At 40.4% G+C, this 20,030-nt stretch overlaps 1 protein-coding gene and 1 long non-coding RNA gene across 9 annotated transcripts in view; one reads left to right on the top strand and one right to left on the bottom strand.

The window, feature by feature from the left end:
* Positions 1-20,030, bottom strand: part of glsb (glutaminase b) — a 64,926-nt gene that overhangs the window by 26,187 nt on the left and 18,709 nt on the right. Inside the window, exons 8-15 of one of the 8 annotated variants that reach the window (XM_036004647.1) lie at positions 15,023-15,055; positions 12,886-12,944; positions 11,613-11,679; positions 11,093-11,143; positions 9,490-9,666; positions 6,651-6,782; positions 5,111-5,305; positions 4,068-4,501 (exon numbers count right to left, since the gene is read on the bottom strand). In XM_036004647.1, coding sequence (XP_035860540.1) covers positions 4,355-4,501; positions 5,111-5,305; positions 6,651-6,782; positions 9,490-9,666; positions 11,093-11,143; positions 11,613-11,679; positions 12,886-12,944; positions 15,023-15,055 — 861 coding nt within the window. In that variant the 3' untranslated portion in view covers positions 4,068-4,354. Of the gene's footprint in view, positions 1-303; positions 4,502-5,110; positions 5,306-6,650; positions 6,783-9,489; positions 9,667-11,092; positions 11,144-11,612; positions 11,680-12,885; positions 12,945-15,022; positions 15,056-16,093; positions 19,987-20,030 lie in introns of those variants that run through there. The other 7 variants (XM_036004648.1, XM_031289626.2, XM_031289627.2 and 4 more) reach the window with 7 other exon arrangements.
* LOC116043146 lies at positions 118-18,714 on the top strand. The gene is made up of 3 exons (XR_004103406.2): positions 118-197; positions 10,030-10,032; positions 18,704-18,714. It is a non-coding gene; the product is annotated as an uncharacterized LOC116043146 (long non-coding RNA).

Here is a 20,030-nt window from a genome sequence, read left to right as displayed (position 1 = left end):
ATTCACACATTTACATGTGAAAACATGCTGGTATTATACACGCTTAAAGTATTGTTTATTTAAATGGAGTCTGGTGGGTTTGGTGGTGGTGATTTCAGAGCTGTTCCTGCCGGTTACAGCGTTCTCGCTCAATACTGGACCAATTTCAAAAAATGTTGTTGACATTACTCTTAGACACCAATTTATGGGAAAATAGGGTTGAAAAAAAGAAATTACCCTTTAAGTATTTTTGTTCGACTACTGAAGTGACAGCGACTGTGGTTGTTAAAAAACAGTTATAGGCACAGAGAAATGAGATGATATATATATATAATAGTGCTTTATTAGATTTTATACAAGGGACACCAAAGCTAAAAAAAAATAACACCACTTTCACTGTCATGTCTGCAAGTCCATCACAGCCAAAGAGACTTTAGTATTTGCTCAGAATAGTGAAGGAAGACATGTCTTAGCGCTGTCTTCTCCTCCAAGCAGACAGGTCAGTTAGTTCATGAAGTTTATGGAGACTTTACATACAGAATTACAACCATGTGGACTGTGTAAAGAAATCAAAACATAGGACCGTTTGACAGTCATGAGCTTTGAACTGTAAGGCGTCATCTACCCAATGTTTGGGGACATTTACTTTTTGGGATTTTACAACCCATGTAACAAATTTCCAAACTTTGAAATTTGCTAATCTTTTTCTTTGGCCATAAGATCCGCTTGTAAAACTGCGTATACATGAATATCTAATATCTGACCAAAACATTAGAGAACCTTACAATTCCAAGGTCACCAAATTGCAATGGTAGAGATAGTTTGTAAATGTATCTGCAATTTCTATGTCACAAGTAAAATGTATGTCCAAGAGACACAAATCAACATGAATAAAGACAGGTGAAAGGTATCAAATGAACTTAAAACATACTGATTACATGGAATTAAAGACACATTTATTAAATCATACAAAAATATGCATGCGAAAGAGAGAACGAGAATTCAGAGAAGAAAAAAAAAGAACACCAGGAAGCATTACATACATGACATGGACCATACACATATAATTATTTCCATGGACATACTGGTCACTGCATTCAAAGCCCCTCTGTCATGAGCTTGATTGTACAGAGTAATAATCAGAGTTTAAGGAGTGAGGGAGGGGTCGACGATCATGCAAAGCAACATTAGGCCCCTTAGTCATTGTGATCTACCAAAGCAAAGATCAAAGACAATCAGGTCCGATTGGTTAAATCAGTCTCTTGCGGGTGTTGCGCGATCACGAAAGGCTTGTATCATGTGGACGCGCCGACAGTGTTGTTGTCATTACTTAGAATTACTCATGGGGGCGGCAGAAACTACGCACTATAGCTTTAAGACTTCCATTATTAGTGATGTGCTGGAAATTATGAAAATGTGACATCTTTATTATAACTATATTTATAATTCGTTGTAACTATTCGTGTACTGACACAAATATGTTTCCTCTTCAAAATGCCTGGGACCGACTGCACCGTTTCTCCGGATCATGTCATTATGTGACATATGCATGTGCGCACAGATTTCATGCAATGTGCGCATATGCCAGCCCTCGTCTTCTTAAATTCACCCAGTACACGCATGCATCACATCCTGAGAATCTCTTGTGCATGTGCACACAGCTTTAAATCCAGCGCAGGAATGGCGGACTCCGCCACTCACAATGCAAACTAATAAATGGGTATACCCATTTATTAAAGTACACTGTAAAACGTTTCGCAGAAAGCAACCACATCCAAGGATGAAACCATTTAAAGTAGCCAACAGAACTAACTCAACTTCTTGCTTACTGTGGAAAACATTTCCAAGGAGCCTTACTGATGACAGAGGCTTTTGAATACTTTGTACCTCCACACAATAATGAACAGAAACCTTAAAAACAGAAGAAAAAAACACTAACAGAAGTCCATGCCATAAAAAAAGAAAAGAAAAAAAATATAACACAAGATAAATCTCCACACACCATGACAGAGTCATTACACGGATCACATATCATTGGCTCCAGCAGCCATCACTTTGAGCTCAGGAACAACCCCACACACGACACCACGTGTACAGTTTTAGTAATGACTGAATAACAAACAGATAACCCCCCACACTCATAGAAGAGCTGCATGTGCAAGTATTCCTATTTCCTGGAGGAGACAACATTATAAATTCGGAACGCCTGAAGTGTATTTCCAACACACATTCTGGTCTGCTGTTGAGGAGTATCACTCATGTGCAGACGCACACCTTAAAAGTTATACACCTGCCACTATGTACATTCAAGAAGTAAATTATGTATATGGAAAAAAAGGTTTTGATAATGTACAAGCTTACTAGAAGAGTAAGACTTTATAAACAATACTGAATACATGTTGTGTGCGTTTGCATAGGGACACTCAAACCACCTTTTGAGTAGTTTTTTGAGGCGTATTATCAAAAAAACAAAACAGAAGAAAAAAAACTGCTGCAAGATGGGAAAGAATACATCCTCCTTCCTCTGCTGCTGTTTTTTTCCTCTTAAAGCTTTAACCCAGCGTATTTTTGTGCGCAGTGCAAACACACAGAGATGGTTTTGGAATGCAGCCCAGATAAACCCTGCAGTGTCCTGCTCACGGCACAGAAGCTAAAGGTTGAATGAGGGGCTTTAACTGGGGGTCGCAGCAATCAACACACGCCACCCCTCTGCCAACGTTATACCGAGTATAATCACTGGCCTTGACACGCACACACACTAACACACAGACTCACACACACACCCACACAGTCTAAAGTCAACAGCAGCTCAGCATGATGCAGCCAGTCCAGCGAGAGCGCTGGTGAGGACAACTAAGTGAAGCGAGAATGAGAAGTGAGAAGCTTTGAAAACAGCTTGTTTTTTTTCGGTCTTCTCACCCCTGTCCTGAGCAAACCTCTTTTCCATACTCACATTATCATCGCATCATCAATAAAATCTGCCCCCGCTGTGGTCCAGGCACAAATACTCACAGGTTCAAGTCAAGTTAAAGTCCTTTCTTTACTGCAGTTTCTCTTTTTAATATGCCATCTCTGTTTAAGTCGACACGATAGCTGTTGGAAGTTAAAGTCTATTTTGTATTCTCTTTTCTTAAGGGTATGGAGGGAGGCACAAATGATGCTATTTGTTTACTATTACAAGTAATTCGAGCACATACAGATGTGCAGTCAAACTCTCCGGCAACCCTTTTGGAGTCACATAAAGCGACTCCAAAGGGGGGTTCCAACTAATCTCATTTCACAAATGTCTGTATTTATTTTACTTCAGACACCTGTGGGCAAGTATAATGTCTTTTCAGGGCTTAACCGCCGACAGAAAGATGGCGCAAGTGCTTGTATACTGTGCAGAGAAATGTTCTACTTAAACATTAAACTACCAAAGAGAATCGGAGGCTAACTGTTTGTGATCGGCTCCGTGGTTCTGACTAGAAGGCTGAGAATCTTGTGACTCCGAAAATCTGAAAAAGCTTTCACTTCTTGGGGTTGATTTTTCCTTTCAAGGTCTAGTGTGTTAAATTTGGAAAAGCAAAATACCTGCATTATTAAAATCCCTCCAGAATGCACAGCTCCTTTTTTACGTCATTTTAACCACAAGTTCCATAACACTCCTGCTAACATGTTAACAATAGTCTCTTTCGTTGACCCAAAGTGTTCCATCAATAATCCAAAAACACATTCTGTTATACTGCTGTTTTCATCATGTACTACAGTACATCCAGCAACTGTAGTAATGTGCTAATACCACCAGTGGAAGCTACAGGAAGCAATCTTCACTGAAAAGTAGTCTGAATGTATATTTAATGACTGGTCTAAACACTGTCTGTCTGTACTGAAGCTCCACACATGCAAACACACACACACACACACACACACACACACACACACACACACACACACACACAACCTTTTGTTGGTTAAAAATAAAACTGAATTTCAAATCAACCCTTAGCCTATCCTTGAGAGGATTCTGTCACAAACACATTGCAATAAAGGGGATGATATGAAACAAGAGAACAAGCTGTAAACTGTACACCAGATCCTACACACACACACACACACTAAGGCAACAAGCAGGCGGAGGTTTAGAGTTAATTTGGAATTCAGAGCACATTTAACAAGCAAAAACATCATTCCATTTTCCCATCACAAATACAAACAAAAGAAGCTTCCCAGTCTGTCCACACAGTAACTGCTTCACAAGTAATAAATAATCCTCTTCATAATGTATGTATAAATATTCGAGGGTGAGGAAAGGTGGTGGTGTTGCTAGAGGTGAGGAGAGAGATCAGTAGAGGTAGGTGTTGGGGGGGGGAAAGGCGGGTCTCCTTTTATTTTTTCACTCGGCGACATTGTCCATCCTATAGACTACAGTGGTGGAGCTGTCCTGGTGCGACTCAGTGAGGGACACCTTTTTCCAAAGAGGGGCTTTCAGGGCTAGCTCTTGCTGGAGGCTCTCGTAATCCATGGGTCCGAAGGAGAGCTGCTGTTTCAATTGACACGAATAACAAATTAGTCTCGCTCCTTCTCTTTGTGTGCGTGTGTGTCTGAGAGTGTGGAGTGTGTAAGTGGCATGTAGTTTGCGGACACATTTCTCAATGTCAATTAAATCATTTACTGGCAAAACCGGACAGGTTTCAGCACTTTGCTTTAGGAGTGGCAGGTTTTGAAGCGGATACACTTTGCCTGTAGTTTTCCATCAGTGTGGGCCTCCAAGTATTTTGTCACGCTTTTGTAAAGGTTAGTTAACACACCAAAGTCTAAGGTATAAATTGCCTGCTTTTATCAAACAAATGTAGGTAATTTAGCTGCGTATGTCCATTGTGAACCCAATGTGCAGCAAACTGAACAACATCCAGTGACCCAACTAGATAGAAATGCTCAGTAAGCCTGAAAACATCTGCAGCGATCTCCAAAGGTTTTCAAAGAGACAGCGCACCCGAAGATGGAGGAAGAAAGGGGATGAGGGTTATCTTATTTAGCTTTTTTTCTGAAATAACATTTTTCTGGCTTAGGGTGGACTATATCTATGATAAACACATTACAGCTGATGCAAAAACGCTGTTAAACTGAAGTACGGTAAGCTCGACCTCACCCACATTTTTGGAGAGAAGGCGTTCTGGTCAGTGTGTTTGATGGGGGAAATGGGTGCTGTTTGGGATGGTTTGTTCCTTAACATGATGCCTTGTGTCCTTACCCGCTGGTCCCCTCCTTCTCTGCGAGGGTCGTGCTTCTTGGCAAAGTGCCTCAGGTTGTCGTAGTTGTGGAAGTTGAAACGCTCCACGAGGTCCTGGGATGAAAAGGCAGATAGATGGATCAGAAGGGGAAATACATTGATTTACTCTACACTACTCAACGTGGCATTTTCTTTCTGATGACTGGAAGTTGAAAACCAATGATTGACCAACATTTCAAAAAGCACATGAGCTTTTTTTAATCGTTTTTAACTGCTCTTTCATGTTTCATGTAAAGCACTTTGAATTGCCCTGTTGCTGAAATGTGCTCAGATTCCTGCACGCAGTGTTTACTGAGATCCGTATCTGGATCTGGCCTCTAGGGACTCATTAATCAAGCATCATTTACTTATTAAACAGGTCTCTGACAGTATGTCAGTCAAGTTGATTTAATACCTCAAAGAAACTGGTGCGCACTTTCCAATATTTTTCTCAATATCAGAATTATTACCTTAAAGCCCCATGAGTTTAAATTAAAAAGTATCAAAATACACAAAAAAACAGTATAGCTAAACTAAAGTTATTCATGTTCTAAAGGACATTTTGTTTACCAAATGATCAACAGTGCCTAAAAACGGTAAAACACACACACACACACACAACGCCCCCCCCCAACGGCGCCTTCCAGCGCTGCCTGGAAGGCACTAGGATTAGGCACTGGTTATGGTTAGGGTTAGGGTTAAGGTTAAGGTTAGGGTTAGGTGCCTTGAAGGCAACGGTCACAGCGCTGCCTGGAAGGAGCAGTTGGGGGCAAAAAACACCATCGAGACAGACACACACACACACACACACACACACACACACACACACACACACACACACACACACACACACGTTTCTAATATTCTGCCCCCCTCATGTCTATAAATAGATAGGACAAAACATTAGAAACACCACTCAATATAATGTAGTCCAGTACAACACCAATGTAAACTAACACGCAGCGTCTAAGCGTATGAATGCAAAAACAATGTGAAGAGAAATCACTTAGCTTAATGCAAATAATTGTGCAATGATGTCAACACCTAAAATCCCTGTGTGTGTGTGTGTGTGTGTGTGTGTGTGTGTGTGTGTGTGTGTGTGTGTGTGTGTGTGTGTGTGTGTGTTTGCGTGTGCGTGCGTATGGATTAAGGCATTTGACTACACTGAGTGACTATGTCATTTAAAATTCAATCACTCCAAAACACCTTTTTGGCACACAGTATGCACACTTTATGTCAAGCAAATATCTCTGGTCAAAATGGATATAAACAAACATTTCCAGCTCTTAAAAAAGCCTTCTGGATATTTCTTAGCTGGTACAGTATGTATATAAAAAAAATGACTGGTGCAGTTATTTCTTGCTCTGTGTATATATTCTTAGTACACACTGCAGACAGGCTGTAGCCAGACATTACATACCGTGCAGAACTGTATTCCTCTGACTGAGTTTCCCAGCTTGTCTAGTGGAGGTGACCAGCACATAATACCCATCACGTTGGGTACAACCAGCAGGATCCCCCCCGCTACTCCAGACTTGGCGGGCAGACCGACCTGCAGCAAGGAAAAAAGTTACGCAACAGAAGATCAGCTGTGTGTGTAGTACAATAGCAACATGGCAACAGCATGAAATGGAAAGTCAGCAAAGAACAACACGGCTTCAATAATTCATCAGTTAGAGAAATATATCCACCGTTTAGTCTAAGAATCATTTAGACTCAATCAATTTCAATGAGCATTCCTTTGTTTGTTATACAGTTAAAAGGAGGAGTTTCAGATGAGGTCAGTATTTCTACTAGTCCTTTATTTTCCATCTATTAAGAAGTGGAAACCGTTTCCAAAACCCAATTCTTAATACCTCAAACAGAATATGCTCTAAGGCATGATCAATGAAGAGTAGAATTTCACTTTGGTGCTGTCAAAACTACCTGCATCCAATCATGAGAAATTGAAAACTATTTTCACACATCGTTCCTCCTCCACATTTTTCTGCCACCAGGAGGTGTCTCATTAAAATGTGCCAACCTATCAGCACAAACAGCTCAGCTCAGACAGGCAGTGTCACAAGACAGCCATGCTATGCTGAGGCGCAGTTGTTTTGTCTCTTAAAACAAGCGTATATGCCTGTATCAAGATGTTTATAATGTGGAAACATCTTTCACCAGTATTACAGACTTCGTAGATGTACAAGTACAAAATGACACTAAGCCAGGACATTATGTTTAGTACTTTTGAGTGGGGGTGTGCAGCCTGAGCTGAACTCACTCTGTTCAGCCCAGAGGGAGACAGTGTTGTGCTCTGGAAGCTCTGGTTTGGCTGCTGGCCCCATTACATTTTGGCTTGAGGTCATCCAAGCTGCATGTCAACTGCAAAAACTAACTCACCAAGATATATAGATGACCAGGATCCAATTGCACCAGCTATTTGAAAATCGATTGCTAACATTTATGTGAGGTCTTGTTTGGTTATTTCTTGTTTGTGGACTGTTTAATGCTTTTTTGGTTCATCAGTTTAGATTATTGTCCAAAAGGTTTGATTTGTTCAAGCTGACTGAGTTGAACATCGACACTAGACGCAAATTGAATTTCTATTATGATTAATGTTTAAAAAGTCTTCTTCTTCCTACCCCTTTTGAACATGAATATTACTTGAGTTGCTTATTTGTTGTTCATATGTTGCTGAGGATCCCGTCTGTCTTTCTTCTTTTTTAATAATCACTCTCTGATGTGTTTGATGATAAGAAATGTTCACCAACACATGGGTTAGGGTGTGTTACGTTTGTATTTTTTTTAGGGCTGTCAATCGATTAAAAAAATTAATCTAATTAATTACATACTCTGTAATTAATTAATCGAAATTAATCGCATACACAATTAACGGTGCCTGAACCGATACTTTTTAAGAAAGTAAAAAAAAAAAAAAAAAGGGTTTGGTGACAGTTGGTGACATTAAAGAACGGCTTGTTTATTGCTAAGGCCATATGGTCAAAATTAAATGATTTAATAATAATGTATAACAATAACAATAACTTATTTCACTAGTAAATTGCTGTTGAACGACATAAACAACCACCAGGTGGGAAAAGGACATTTACAATAACTTCAAATGCACCACGAGGCTGTAGGTTACCAGTTTCATTGAACTGTCTGTGTTGTTTTTCGGCTAAAATACAGTCAAACTTTACACTGTTTAGCGTTAGCTGTCAGCATTTTAACCGTGTTTAATCCAGCTACTAGCTAGCGGTAGGCTAACGTTAGCTGCTGTTGAGTATAGTGTTAACTAGCTAGCGGTAGGCTAACGTTAGCTGCTGTCTAGTATAGTGTTAAGTAGCTAGCGGTAGGCTAACGTTAGCTGCTGTCTAGTATAGTGTTAAGTAGCTAGCGGTAGGCTAACGTTAGCTGCTGTCTAGTATAGTGTTAACTAGCGTCCCGTGCAGCGGTGTTTGTGTTGCCTGTATCGTCTGTTTCAGAGCATCAGAGAGAAGTGCAGACATATCAGTGGCACCAGATTTCGGTAGCCAGGGTTGGCAGGAACAAGATTTTTACAAGTAAATGTTCCAGTTAATGATCCAGGCAGAACATTCTCGTCTCCCTCCTTCATTTTACAGTCCAATGGTGGCTAGAACGGCTGGAATGGATTAATCTGCGTTATTTTTTTTAACGCGTTATTTTTTTTAACGCGTTATTTTTTCTCAGATTCATTAATCAAAATTAACGCGTTATTTTGACAGCCCTAATTTTTTTTAACATGTTAAAATAAAAATGAAATGTTAGTACTGTATGGGTTTATTTCAAACTAAATTAGATTGTACCATTCAAATTCAAGGAATGTCTTTGTCCTAAGAAAGGAAATGGTTTACAAACTGTTCAATCATAGAAATCAGCAATGGATGCTTGATTCAAAGCGCTTCACCTGAAGGGTGTAACACGTGTACAGGTTCATCGTATTCCACGATTTTAATATTTAGTAGTTGCCGTTTCCAAGTCTGAAATGTAGCCTGCAACCACATAGTTGTTGGGGTTGTGTACTTGTAGAGAGTGACAAAAGTGCATGTTGTCGACGGGTACAAAGATGCAAAGATTAATGCATAAAAAGGCCTCTCCGGCCAATTAATTCACATGTCTTGTGAGTGTAATGGGTAATAACTTTGCAATTACAAAATCATGTTGGCGTTCACTCCACTGGTTTGACTCTTTCCCATTATCAAACTAAAAAGTATGTCCCCCCCAAACTATACTTGTGACCCGTGCCGTTTACTTACGTGGAAAGCAAACTGTCCTGAGAAGTCGTACATGCCGCACGAGTGCATCAGACTCAAGGTGTTCCTCACCGCCTCAGGGTTCAGCACACGCTCACCCGTGATTGGACAGATGCCGCCGTTAGCCAGGGTGGCTGCCATGACACTGGCGCTCTCGCAGGTCACCTCAATCGAACACAGCTGGAGGTTCACACAAGGGACAGTTTGTATCATTTCTCTATCACAATTGTCTTCCGCTCTGCGCAGCAGTACAGTACAGTAAAGAACAGTGGTGGTACAGGTGACAAAAAAAGTGACAACTTAAATAAAGAATTGCAGCTTCCATTCAGGGCACAAGGAGTCAATGAATGGTTTAATGAAAACTATGTAAATCATGTGATATGTCCCTCAGAGCAAACTGTATCAATTTGCTCTATTCTCTTAATAGACACACATTTGCCACCCATTTGTAAATAATGAAGAAGCTACTTGTAACATACAGGGCAGTAAACATGATGAAAAACAGACCCACTGGGATGGAATCAATGACCCCTATTCACATAGCCTGTTCAAGGCGGGACTGTTGCGCCTTTAAGCCGCCAGGCCGTATGTGTCAAAGTTATGAAGACAGAATAGGGGGACAGATTTGTTGCTTTGCTTTAAGCCGGCAGCGGAGGTAGTCCCAGAGCCATAACAGAGCCGAGCCAATGTCTGTGTGAAAGGGACAGTTGTCTCTCTCTCACTCTCAAACACACACAGACACACATGCGTGTCGGGGCTCTCAGTCCATCTCTGTCCTTCTTTCTACTGACAATGTGCTACTATAATGAATAAGGCCTTTTTCCCATAGACCTACATGGCGAAAGAGACTTCTGTAAATCAGTGGATGCGTTTTTTTGAGCGTCACTAAACCCGCAAAATGACTCGTTTCACTTTCAGAATTGAATCCATTCAATCGAATAACATTTAGAAAGTCTAGAGAGATGCACGATTAAATCGTTTAATCCCCATTCAAGTTTGCGGAGCCTAACAGGAAGTAGCCTACTCGGCCGGCTGAAGTTTCTAGTACGCCATCATCCGGGTGATTTTTGGCTCCATGATGGCTTCATGCGCGACTGAGCAACTCTCAAAGGAATGCCTCGAATGCTGTATGAACTTCTTATTACACATCCCCACATGGGACTGGCTCACACACACCAGACGCAGACGCTGTTGTGATACACGTCAACACATGCTGTCTGAAATCATACACTGCATTACGGCGCCATTGGTTGGTTGTAGTGTGAAAACGCAAAGCCAGCGTAAACGGCGGAACTTCATTACGGCGATATTGCAGAATCTGTGTGAAAGAGGCTAATAGTGGAGGAAGAGCAGCAAAAAGCAGGAAAACATAAATACTGCTACACTCACACTGGGTGGTGATGGAGCAGTGGATATGACACGTGCCTTTAGTGTGGGAGACCTGGGTTCGATTCCCACTGTGATACGTGCACCAATGTGTCCCTGAGCAAGACACTTAACTCCTAGTTGCTCCAGAGGTGTGCGACCTCTGACATATATAGCAATTGTAAGTCGCTTTGGTTAAAAGCGTCAGCTAAATGACATGTAATGTAATGTAATAACTCACTTGAAAGTAGAAGTCCAGTACAGATGTCATGTCTGTCCCCTCTGGAAAACACTGCAGAGAAACACAGATTAAAACAAGTCGAGTATAGTAAGGGATAATGTAGAAGGGAGCGGGTCATTAGTGCAAAGTAAACCCTGACAGGGTCTTGAATCACCCTGAAGGGGTTAAATTTGCAATAGCGACCCGTTCACTCTACAATATCTGTATAAGAAATCAATAATTTGACACATATTAATTTAAAAATGATTTTATAGATTCAAAAATTGTCCTCCAGAGTCTACAATCAGAACTGCATCCATGAAAAGACCATAAAATGCCAGAATCGAGTACAAAGCCGTGGAATAAGTAGGTCTAATAAATGCTTATCAGAATCTAGCTTATTCCAAATAGAAAGATAATTATAAATCTATTGAGAAATACAAAAATGCTGGCCTCTGGCAGTAACTTACTCTTAATCTTACTTTCATTTTATTTTGTGTTTACAGTTCCTGTCTCTTAGCTTTGTAGGGCAGGCACAAACCTTTTTTTCTTTCAGGTAGTAGCCGATGGCAAAGTTCCTGTCTCCTGACTCACGCTCTGACTGGAATCTGTCACACAGAGAGCACAGCACTCCCTTTAGAGGAAGGAAATATTTGCACTCTGTGTTCTGGAATTCCAACACGCCCCTCATGTGTACAGTACAACAAGAGCTCTCACGTTGTCATGTGATGATACTGCAACATGAGCCCCAGCGCTTGGTCTTTTTCTAGACACATTGTTAGCATGTGATGTCATCATAACTCGTGCACATGCAAGTGACATTTAACATAGATGCCAATTCCAATCCTCATCCATAATTAAGTCCATCAATACGACTAATACCTCCTGTTTCGAGAGTGATAAGGTCTTGAGTTGTCTTTTTCACCAATCTGTTAATTGCCGTTGAACTGAGGTAAAGGTCCTCAGCATTTAAACGTCTTTACCACCCTCATTATTCACTTCTTTTTGATGATTTTAGATTGTGTGGTAGAGGCTTTGGCAACACTTCTAGTCTAGAAGGTGAACTAGAAACAAGTAAATATCTGTTAGGGTGGGCACCACACAGTGAATCCACAAAGGTGTTTTAATCTTTTTGCCAAGACCTTCCATAGACTGTGCGGGTGTGTACAGACGGTGAATGATTGACAGCTCTCTGACTCACCTAGCCTTGTTGCACGTGTGAGTGTTAGACAACTAACATCTTTATCATATTCTAAATGGTACATGGAGAAACCCGGTTCCAAATTAAAACAGATACCAAAATGCAAAAGAACCGGGTACTCGGGAAAAAAACCCTGTATAGAATCGAAACAATATCAAACCCTAATAAGTTTGGTGACATCACGTAAGCCCTAGTACAGCCCTGCTCCACATCGACCTGAGTAGAAGTCTAATCAGCAGGAGTTGTCAGTAAGTGTGGGGGTGTGTGTATGACCTTTCATGGACAGCTTACGTGTTGGCAGTGAAAATTCAACAGCTTGGATTCAACCATGAGAAGCCACGTGAGAGATCGACTCACCAGTTATTATTGTTTACATTGATACACGTGGCATTTTGTTTTCGTGCTGCACAAGCCACAGATTCAGGTTCCAGATTTGGGTTTTAAACCATCACTGAGCCAATTAGGTTTTAGAGCACATTATCTGAGAGCTGATTAAAGACTCCTGCTGTCCGCATGCTTCAAAGTTGGAACACATCGAGTGTAGCAAGTTTTGTGCTGGTGAGTGAAAGAAGAGAACTATGATAACATTAACTTATGATTAAGAGGGACTTACGTGGCGTTGCTGAAACCCACATACTCGTTTCCAGACATTTTTTTCAGAAAGTTCATGACCTGAAGGGAAAGCAGAGTGACCAAATGATCAACAGGGGTACATGGCATGAGGTTACATTCTACCACTGGTTGATGGCCTTGCCATCATAAAAATAGCTGTGGCCCAATTCCATACTACAAACTAATTCTAAACAGTATGTACTATACACAAAGTGTCACAAAGTATACTGATTTTGCAGTTAGTTGTTTTATACTAAGAGTAAATGATACAATACGTGTGTCAATAAACATCAATCAATCAATCAAGTGTGACTTTAGAGTGCTGCTGCCAATTAAACTTTACAAAAAGAGAACTAAATGTTTGATCAAAGATTTAATACTTTTTTTGTTTTCAGGGACACATCATCATCTTTTAAGTTCATATGGCGAACTTAACAAACAGTTGCTTATTTACACATCCAGCAATTACAGAGCGACATTAGCATTTGGAACTGCGTTTTCTGGCCACTTGAGGAATGTAAGCTTAAGGCTGTTTTATACTTCTGAGTAAAATCTACGGCAGCATAGGTACGTGGAGACACAAACCTACGGCGGACCCTACGCCGTAGCCTGATATGCACCTCTTGAAAAATTTAACTACACGTCGCGGCGACACATGTCGATTGGCCGTGGCTTGGTAGCGTTGCATTTCCCCCTACTCATTTCCTGGTTCTCCTTTTTCATAAACAACATGAAATCAAGGAGAGGGTTAACTTCTCCTGCTCCAGATTTCCCACCGTGGTCAGAAAGAACAGAGGAGACACTTTGTTTCTCTCACTATGACTCTAGAGTCACAACTTGCCCCGAAGTTAATTGCCGTCACTCTCTCACTTTCTCCCTAGCTCTATCACCTACTCCCCACACACACCCACACACATGCCGGCTCAAGGCACACACCAACGCACAAGTAAACAAAGAGTTTCGCGATTGACCCTCTGGAAACCACACACCCCCTAGTGAAATGCACCACGATGCAAAGAAACGCATTCAACCCCGACGCAGAACTCCAAAAGGGTCACGATGCCGAAGGAGCGACGGCATGGAGTTGACGCAGAAGCATAAAACGGTCTTAAATATCCACTCTCTTTTAGCTCTACTTTGGTCTCATCAACCAGCTAGTCACTGTGTCTGGTGTCTATCTGCTGTTTGGCGCAGAGCAGGTAGTGTACAGTGGCTTTTTAGAGATTTTTCTCAGAAAACAGCTGCCTGCTGCGTCCAAAAACGATGCTATGAACGCGGTGAGAGTGATCCAAACAGTAAAGTTGTGGGTCCGACAGCTAAACAACAAGCTGAAACTCACTATAAAGCTCTGCAACGCCGAGGGAAGCTGCAGATGCAGGTGATAATTCTCTGTAGCTTCATCTCTCCTTTCACATGTAAACACTGTTTACTACTGTGTAGTAAGGAACTGGTCACAGCTAATTAACTTTATTAGACTCTCTAAAGCAGGGGTCTTCAACATTTTTTAGGCCAAGGACCGAGCAGGGACCCCCTACTACTTTACTATTGTATAAAATTTAGTTGCATGGGCCTACAATAACGTCTAGGGTGGCCTAAAGCCTTTACACATACATTTTTATGGTGCATACAATACTAAACTTCTATTTACATCTTCATATATCATGTTTTAAGGGCAAACATACATGTGGAAGGCACAGTGAATCCAGAAGCTTAACTGTATCTGTGGATGGCTACCGTAGTGGATACCTTTGCTGTAGGCCAATAAGCGTATAAGCAATGTTGTTGATGTTGTTTTTTTTTACAAATAGGCTGATTTATCTTTGCTAATAATATGTTGGAACCATATACTGTATATTTTCAGACATATTTTAAGTTTGGGAGAAAAAAAATGTTCAAAAAAGTAATAATAATAATAATAATAATAATAATTTGGCAGCCCCCCTGCAGTGACTCTGAGGACCCCCCTTTGGGTCGTGGACCCCCTGTTGAAGATCTCTGCTCTAAAGAGATCAATCACACAAACAAAAATAAAAATAAAGAAGTTTCTAGTCATCTAGACATAATCCCCCTCACACGGAGACTCGTCACAAAGTACGTGAAAGTTAACTCGGCTTCAAAGTCTGACTTCTAATACTTACATAATCAAATCTTTCTGCGTTGCTTGCACCTTGCTGAGGAGAGAACAAAAGAATAAGCAGTTAGTACAGTTCATTCACCAAGGGATGTTGCAGAGCAAGCACAACATCATAAAAGATTAAACTAAAATGATAATAATGTTGACAAATTAAAACTACAGAATTAGAAAAGACATGAATAGATTTTATTACAAACAAAAAACACATGAGCTTTGCCAAGAATTATACAAGAAGATCCACAATATTAATACGATTGGCTTGCCAATAGGTTACAAAGAGGGTAGTTTTTTTTTTTTATTTAAAAGGGAGATTTAGTAGACATGTGTGTTAACAGAGCTTAGCCAGTTAAAGACCACTACATCTCACTGATTCCAGATAAGGGATTCAATATTATTTCAAGTCTAAAGAGTAAAAAGTAAAAAAGATAAATTTTCAAAATCTGAAGCAGCCCTGACTGTGTGTATGTTTCTACATAAAGTATGTGTGTGTATGCAGGCAAGTATGTATTATGGGTGACCATAATGCAGGCATGTGTGTGTGTGTATGTGTTTTGCAGACCTAGAGTGTCTACTCTAGGTCAACACGTGTCATGTGCAAAGAGCCTGTTAGCCGAAAAGGAAGGAAGGAATGGTTTTCCTCTGAGAATAAAATCACAGCTTATAGCTCAGTGTACATTTATCAAGCTCATTGATGCTGCCTATTCCACCAAAGTAAACACAGCAAAAGAAAAATGGACACGCATGCACATTTTAAAGTACTATAGCATTAGTTTCAAATATAACAATACTGAACTATTCATGGTTTGGATGGTGTGAAAAGATTTGTAACTTTACATTTAAAAAGGTGAATGCTTTATGTGTGACTGACAGTACATTTTAAATTCTACACTATACTGTGCAGAAGAAAAAACAAGTGACACTGATGGAGGTGTTAAAGAGTCACTAAATGGGTGGTTTGGGGGGGGGAATTCTACAGAGCTGATTGGAGGAGAAAGAGAAAAGAGAGTGGAGGGGGAGGGATCAGGGGATTGGGAGAGTGCGAGGAGATAGATATGGAAAAGGAAGAAAAAATTACCAACGTCATTTGACCTGCAGCAGCAGTCATTATTTCCCACAGTTCCTAAGTCTGGAAAATATGCAACAACATACAAAAATAGCAACAACATGTAGCCTTCAAGCACCATGTAACAACAGTTTGGGGCATTCTGCCACGGCAACCATCCCATAGTTTTCCCACCAAGGTTAAAGCTAACTGAGCAACCTGACTGAGCAACGGCTTGACATTCGTGCTTCATTATAGAAAAAAATAACACATTGAGACACTGATGGCAATGGTGGGCGGATGGACACAGACACATGTGATTGGCTTTGCAAATGTGAGGTGGTGTCTTGGATTCACTTCTGTGATGTGACTTATGCAGCGACAGGTTTGCTGTGTGGTGGAAGAGTAACCTGCACATATAATTATCCACACACTACAAAGTGTAGTCTGTAGTTTGACTTGACTACTGTGAGCACAGGAGTACAGCTAGGCTCCTGAGTATAAAAGGAGTTCCTCACTGGACTATGTGGTATTTAAAAAGAATAGAAGAGTAGTTTTCCTGAAATAGATGATTTAAAATACAAAGAATGTTCTTCTGCTTTATCTTAGCCCAGTAAAGATCTGCTCACACCACTGCCAGCAATGTTTAAGAATTAGTTCAACATTTATATGTGAGAGTGAGATGAAAAGATCAATAATAATCTCATGTCGAACGTGTTTGGCTAGTTTAGCATACAGAGTGAAGCACAGGGAATCGGCTAGCTTGGTGGCATGTTCAACAGCACACCTACCAACACTAAAGCTCAAAGTATTGCATTTCTTTAGAGGGAGTTATGTGTTGGAACTATTTATGGCAAACAACAGCTTGGCTGCTTCTCATAGTCCAAAACCATAACCTGTGCTCACCAACCATATCCTTCAACACTCGCTAAAAAACAGCAGCAACTCCCACTACCTCAAATTGTCATTTATACATTCGTGGTTAGCCATTTCCCCCTGCTTCCAGTCTTTTTGCTAAGCTAGCTAAACATGTCTGGCCTCCAGCTTCGAACTTGCAGCAGCATTAATTAATTTTTTTTGCCACTTGGTGCCAGCAGCACAAGCTGTAAACACAACATTGCCGTATGAACTTTTGACATTTTGTGCAGAATGTGTAAAAAGTTGCTTACAAAGCAAGATTAGCATTTATTTGGAGTCGTGTTAGCTCAGTATTTACTCTCCTTTGAGCTGTTTTTGGCTCTTTAGCTGCTAAATGCTCCACTGTGTTCATCTAGTCGCTAACTTTGTCTGTCTGCTGTTTGGTGCTGTGCATGTAGTGGTTTACTTAAAACCTGTTACTGCTGCAGCTGAAAGCGACGTTAATGAGAGCTGAGAAAGTGAGCAAAACCGGAGAGCTGCAGGCCATCTTCTCATCTTACTTTCTGAGAAAGCTAAATGTGTATTTCCCAAAATATTGAACTATTAAAAACTACTAAACTACTACTAAAAGCCAACTTACTCACCGCTGTCTGTGATGACTTATGTGTATTTTAGTACAGAATTTAACACAATTTACCTTCTACTTCTGTTCGACAACTATGAGGTCACAAATGGCTAACTGGCTAACAACTATAAATCCTAGAGTTTGTCTTTTGTGACTTCAAACCTTTGAAAGTTGAGCAGTTGTGCGACGACAGCAACAGAAACAGAAAGACGCCTCAATGACAGCGCCTGTTGTGTCTTGTACACTTTGTTTAAACAAAAAAATAAAAAATCACACGAAGAAGTGACAGTTGGCTTCTAAACATCACTGGTTACAGATCAGATCTAACGGCTGCTAAGACAGACCAGATGTTTGTGTTTTATACAAATGTGGGCAGTTTTAAAATCGAGGTCCAATGTTTTCTCGAGCTGCCTTAGTAGTCAATTATAGTACAATATTTATCAGCAATAATTCTTCTTGGTAGAAAACTATTTGGGTGTGTCAATGCCTGCATACGTACATGTGAATGGCTTTTTGACACATGATGCAGTTACCTTTGTCCTGCACATTTTTCATGAAAGATTATTTATTTATTTATACATTATTCTAATGGTCTTTCAATGGATTATTGATTAACCCTTTGCCCCACAAGCATAAATGTTGCTGAGCAGCACTACGGAAAGGTCATTTGTAGCACTTTTGCTTAAAAATTAACTTTATGGAACCGACTTCACAAGCATGCCATTGTAAAATGGCTTACTGCGACAACTGTGTTGTCATCTTTGTTTTAAATGCACAATAAAAAGGCCCAATTATATCTAGTCCTTTAATGGGATTTAGAGAGTACAACCACGTGCTCCACTTATAAAGATCTGTCATCATTGACTCCAGTTTGAGTGACTGCATTGTGGTTTGCTGTTATGGTATAACAACAGCACAATATTTAATCCCAAAAGGCAACGATTGCAGATAAATGTCAATGTGAAAAGGAGTTCCCTGTCTACAGAAACTACCTGGTCGAGAATATGAGGCAAACTATTTTTAAGTTGAATAGTGTTATATATTTGCAAGGTGGTAATGCACAACAAGCACAGGTGAAAAGAGGGAATGGGATTTTAACATGTGGACACTGAAAACACACAGGTCCCAGACCCTGAGAGTTGTAACAGAGAGTACAAGAGGCCCCAAATCAAATCAAGATCAAACAGGCCACATGCTTCAGCATGCTTGGTCATACATAGGGGAGGATTTTGGCATCGTCTACAGGATGGAGATTTCATTATGTTTCCTCTCTAGAACGCGTCCTCCTCAAGTAAAACAAAAACACTTAATAATCACATCTCCAAGCTTTGGTAGCACATGGTTTCTTACAACATCATAACATGAATGAATACAAATTCAGTTCAAAGTCTAAGTGCTTGGGACAAAAGCTTGGCATAACATAAGGTCAACTCCAGAAAAAGCTTCAATCGAATACCAATCCTTGGCGTTGAGAATTTTAGGGCAATTAAGAGAGAATGTGTCAAAGATCCATAATTCAATAAAGCAAAAATAAGCTCATTTCAAGATATTAAAAAGCAAACACCTGCAATAAAGTCTTTCAGCTGTAAGAAGGTATTTATAGACAGCTCTGGATCTGTGTAAGTGCTAATAATTCAATGCTTGCACTAATTATGTAAAGAGAGCCTGGTAAGGTTAAATAATTTAAAATCAAACCTGAGAATGATCAGTAACAGCTGTAAGGAGCTTAAAAATCTAACACTACCAGTGTGAAAAACCAATAGACAAAGCTGCTATTGAAGTTGTTATGAGTGAGGCTGTGAGCTAAACTGCAGCTCATTTTAATTTGATGGATGACGGGTCATTCATTTCTGAACCCTGTGTCAATCTGTCTTCACACGGAGTTAGCCAAGAGAAATTCCAAACACTGTGACACCAAACTCTGGTGACAAGAAGGAGGAGCTGTGGTAGGTGATCAGGATTAATCATCTGACTTCCTATCTCTCCTAATGAGAGAACTGGGTCATGTCTGTGTGCACCTTGCATTTGACCAGCTCTCTGTCCAGGTTATTTTCAGCAGGGACAATAACAGCGTGTGTGCTGCTGGGGCAGATACAGTAAGTGCCTTCAGGAAGGATTAGCACAGGTCTTAATCACCCAAACAAGACAAATGGCAGTGGACTAAGGTAGTGACCTAGAATTGATTCCAGCCGAGTCATGAAAACACACTGGGAAGTCTATAGTCAACTGATTAAGTAACAATACCACAAAATCTGAGTGTGGACAGGGTGTGAAATCTGCATTATTTGTTAAACAGCCAAATCTTATCTGCTACCAATATTAATGTTAACCTTCATTATATCTACTAGATAAAGCAGCTCACTGATACCCACCATACAAGGAGTTTTATTGCTAAGGTTTCAGTAGACATGAGACACACACACACACACACACACACACACACACACACAAAAAAACCACACATGACAGAGGGAAAAAAGGTGGTAC

The sequence above is a fragment of the Sander lucioperca genome, chromosome 8, assembly GCF_008315115.2.
Source record: "Sander lucioperca isolate FBNREF2018 chromosome 8, SLUC_FBN_1.2, whole genome shotgun sequence".
Taxonomy (NCBI): domain Eukaryota; kingdom Metazoa; phylum Chordata; class Actinopteri; order Perciformes; family Percidae; genus Sander; species Sander lucioperca.
Note: the sequence above shows the minus strand (reverse complement) of the source record. Positions and strands in the feature narration are given on the sequence as shown.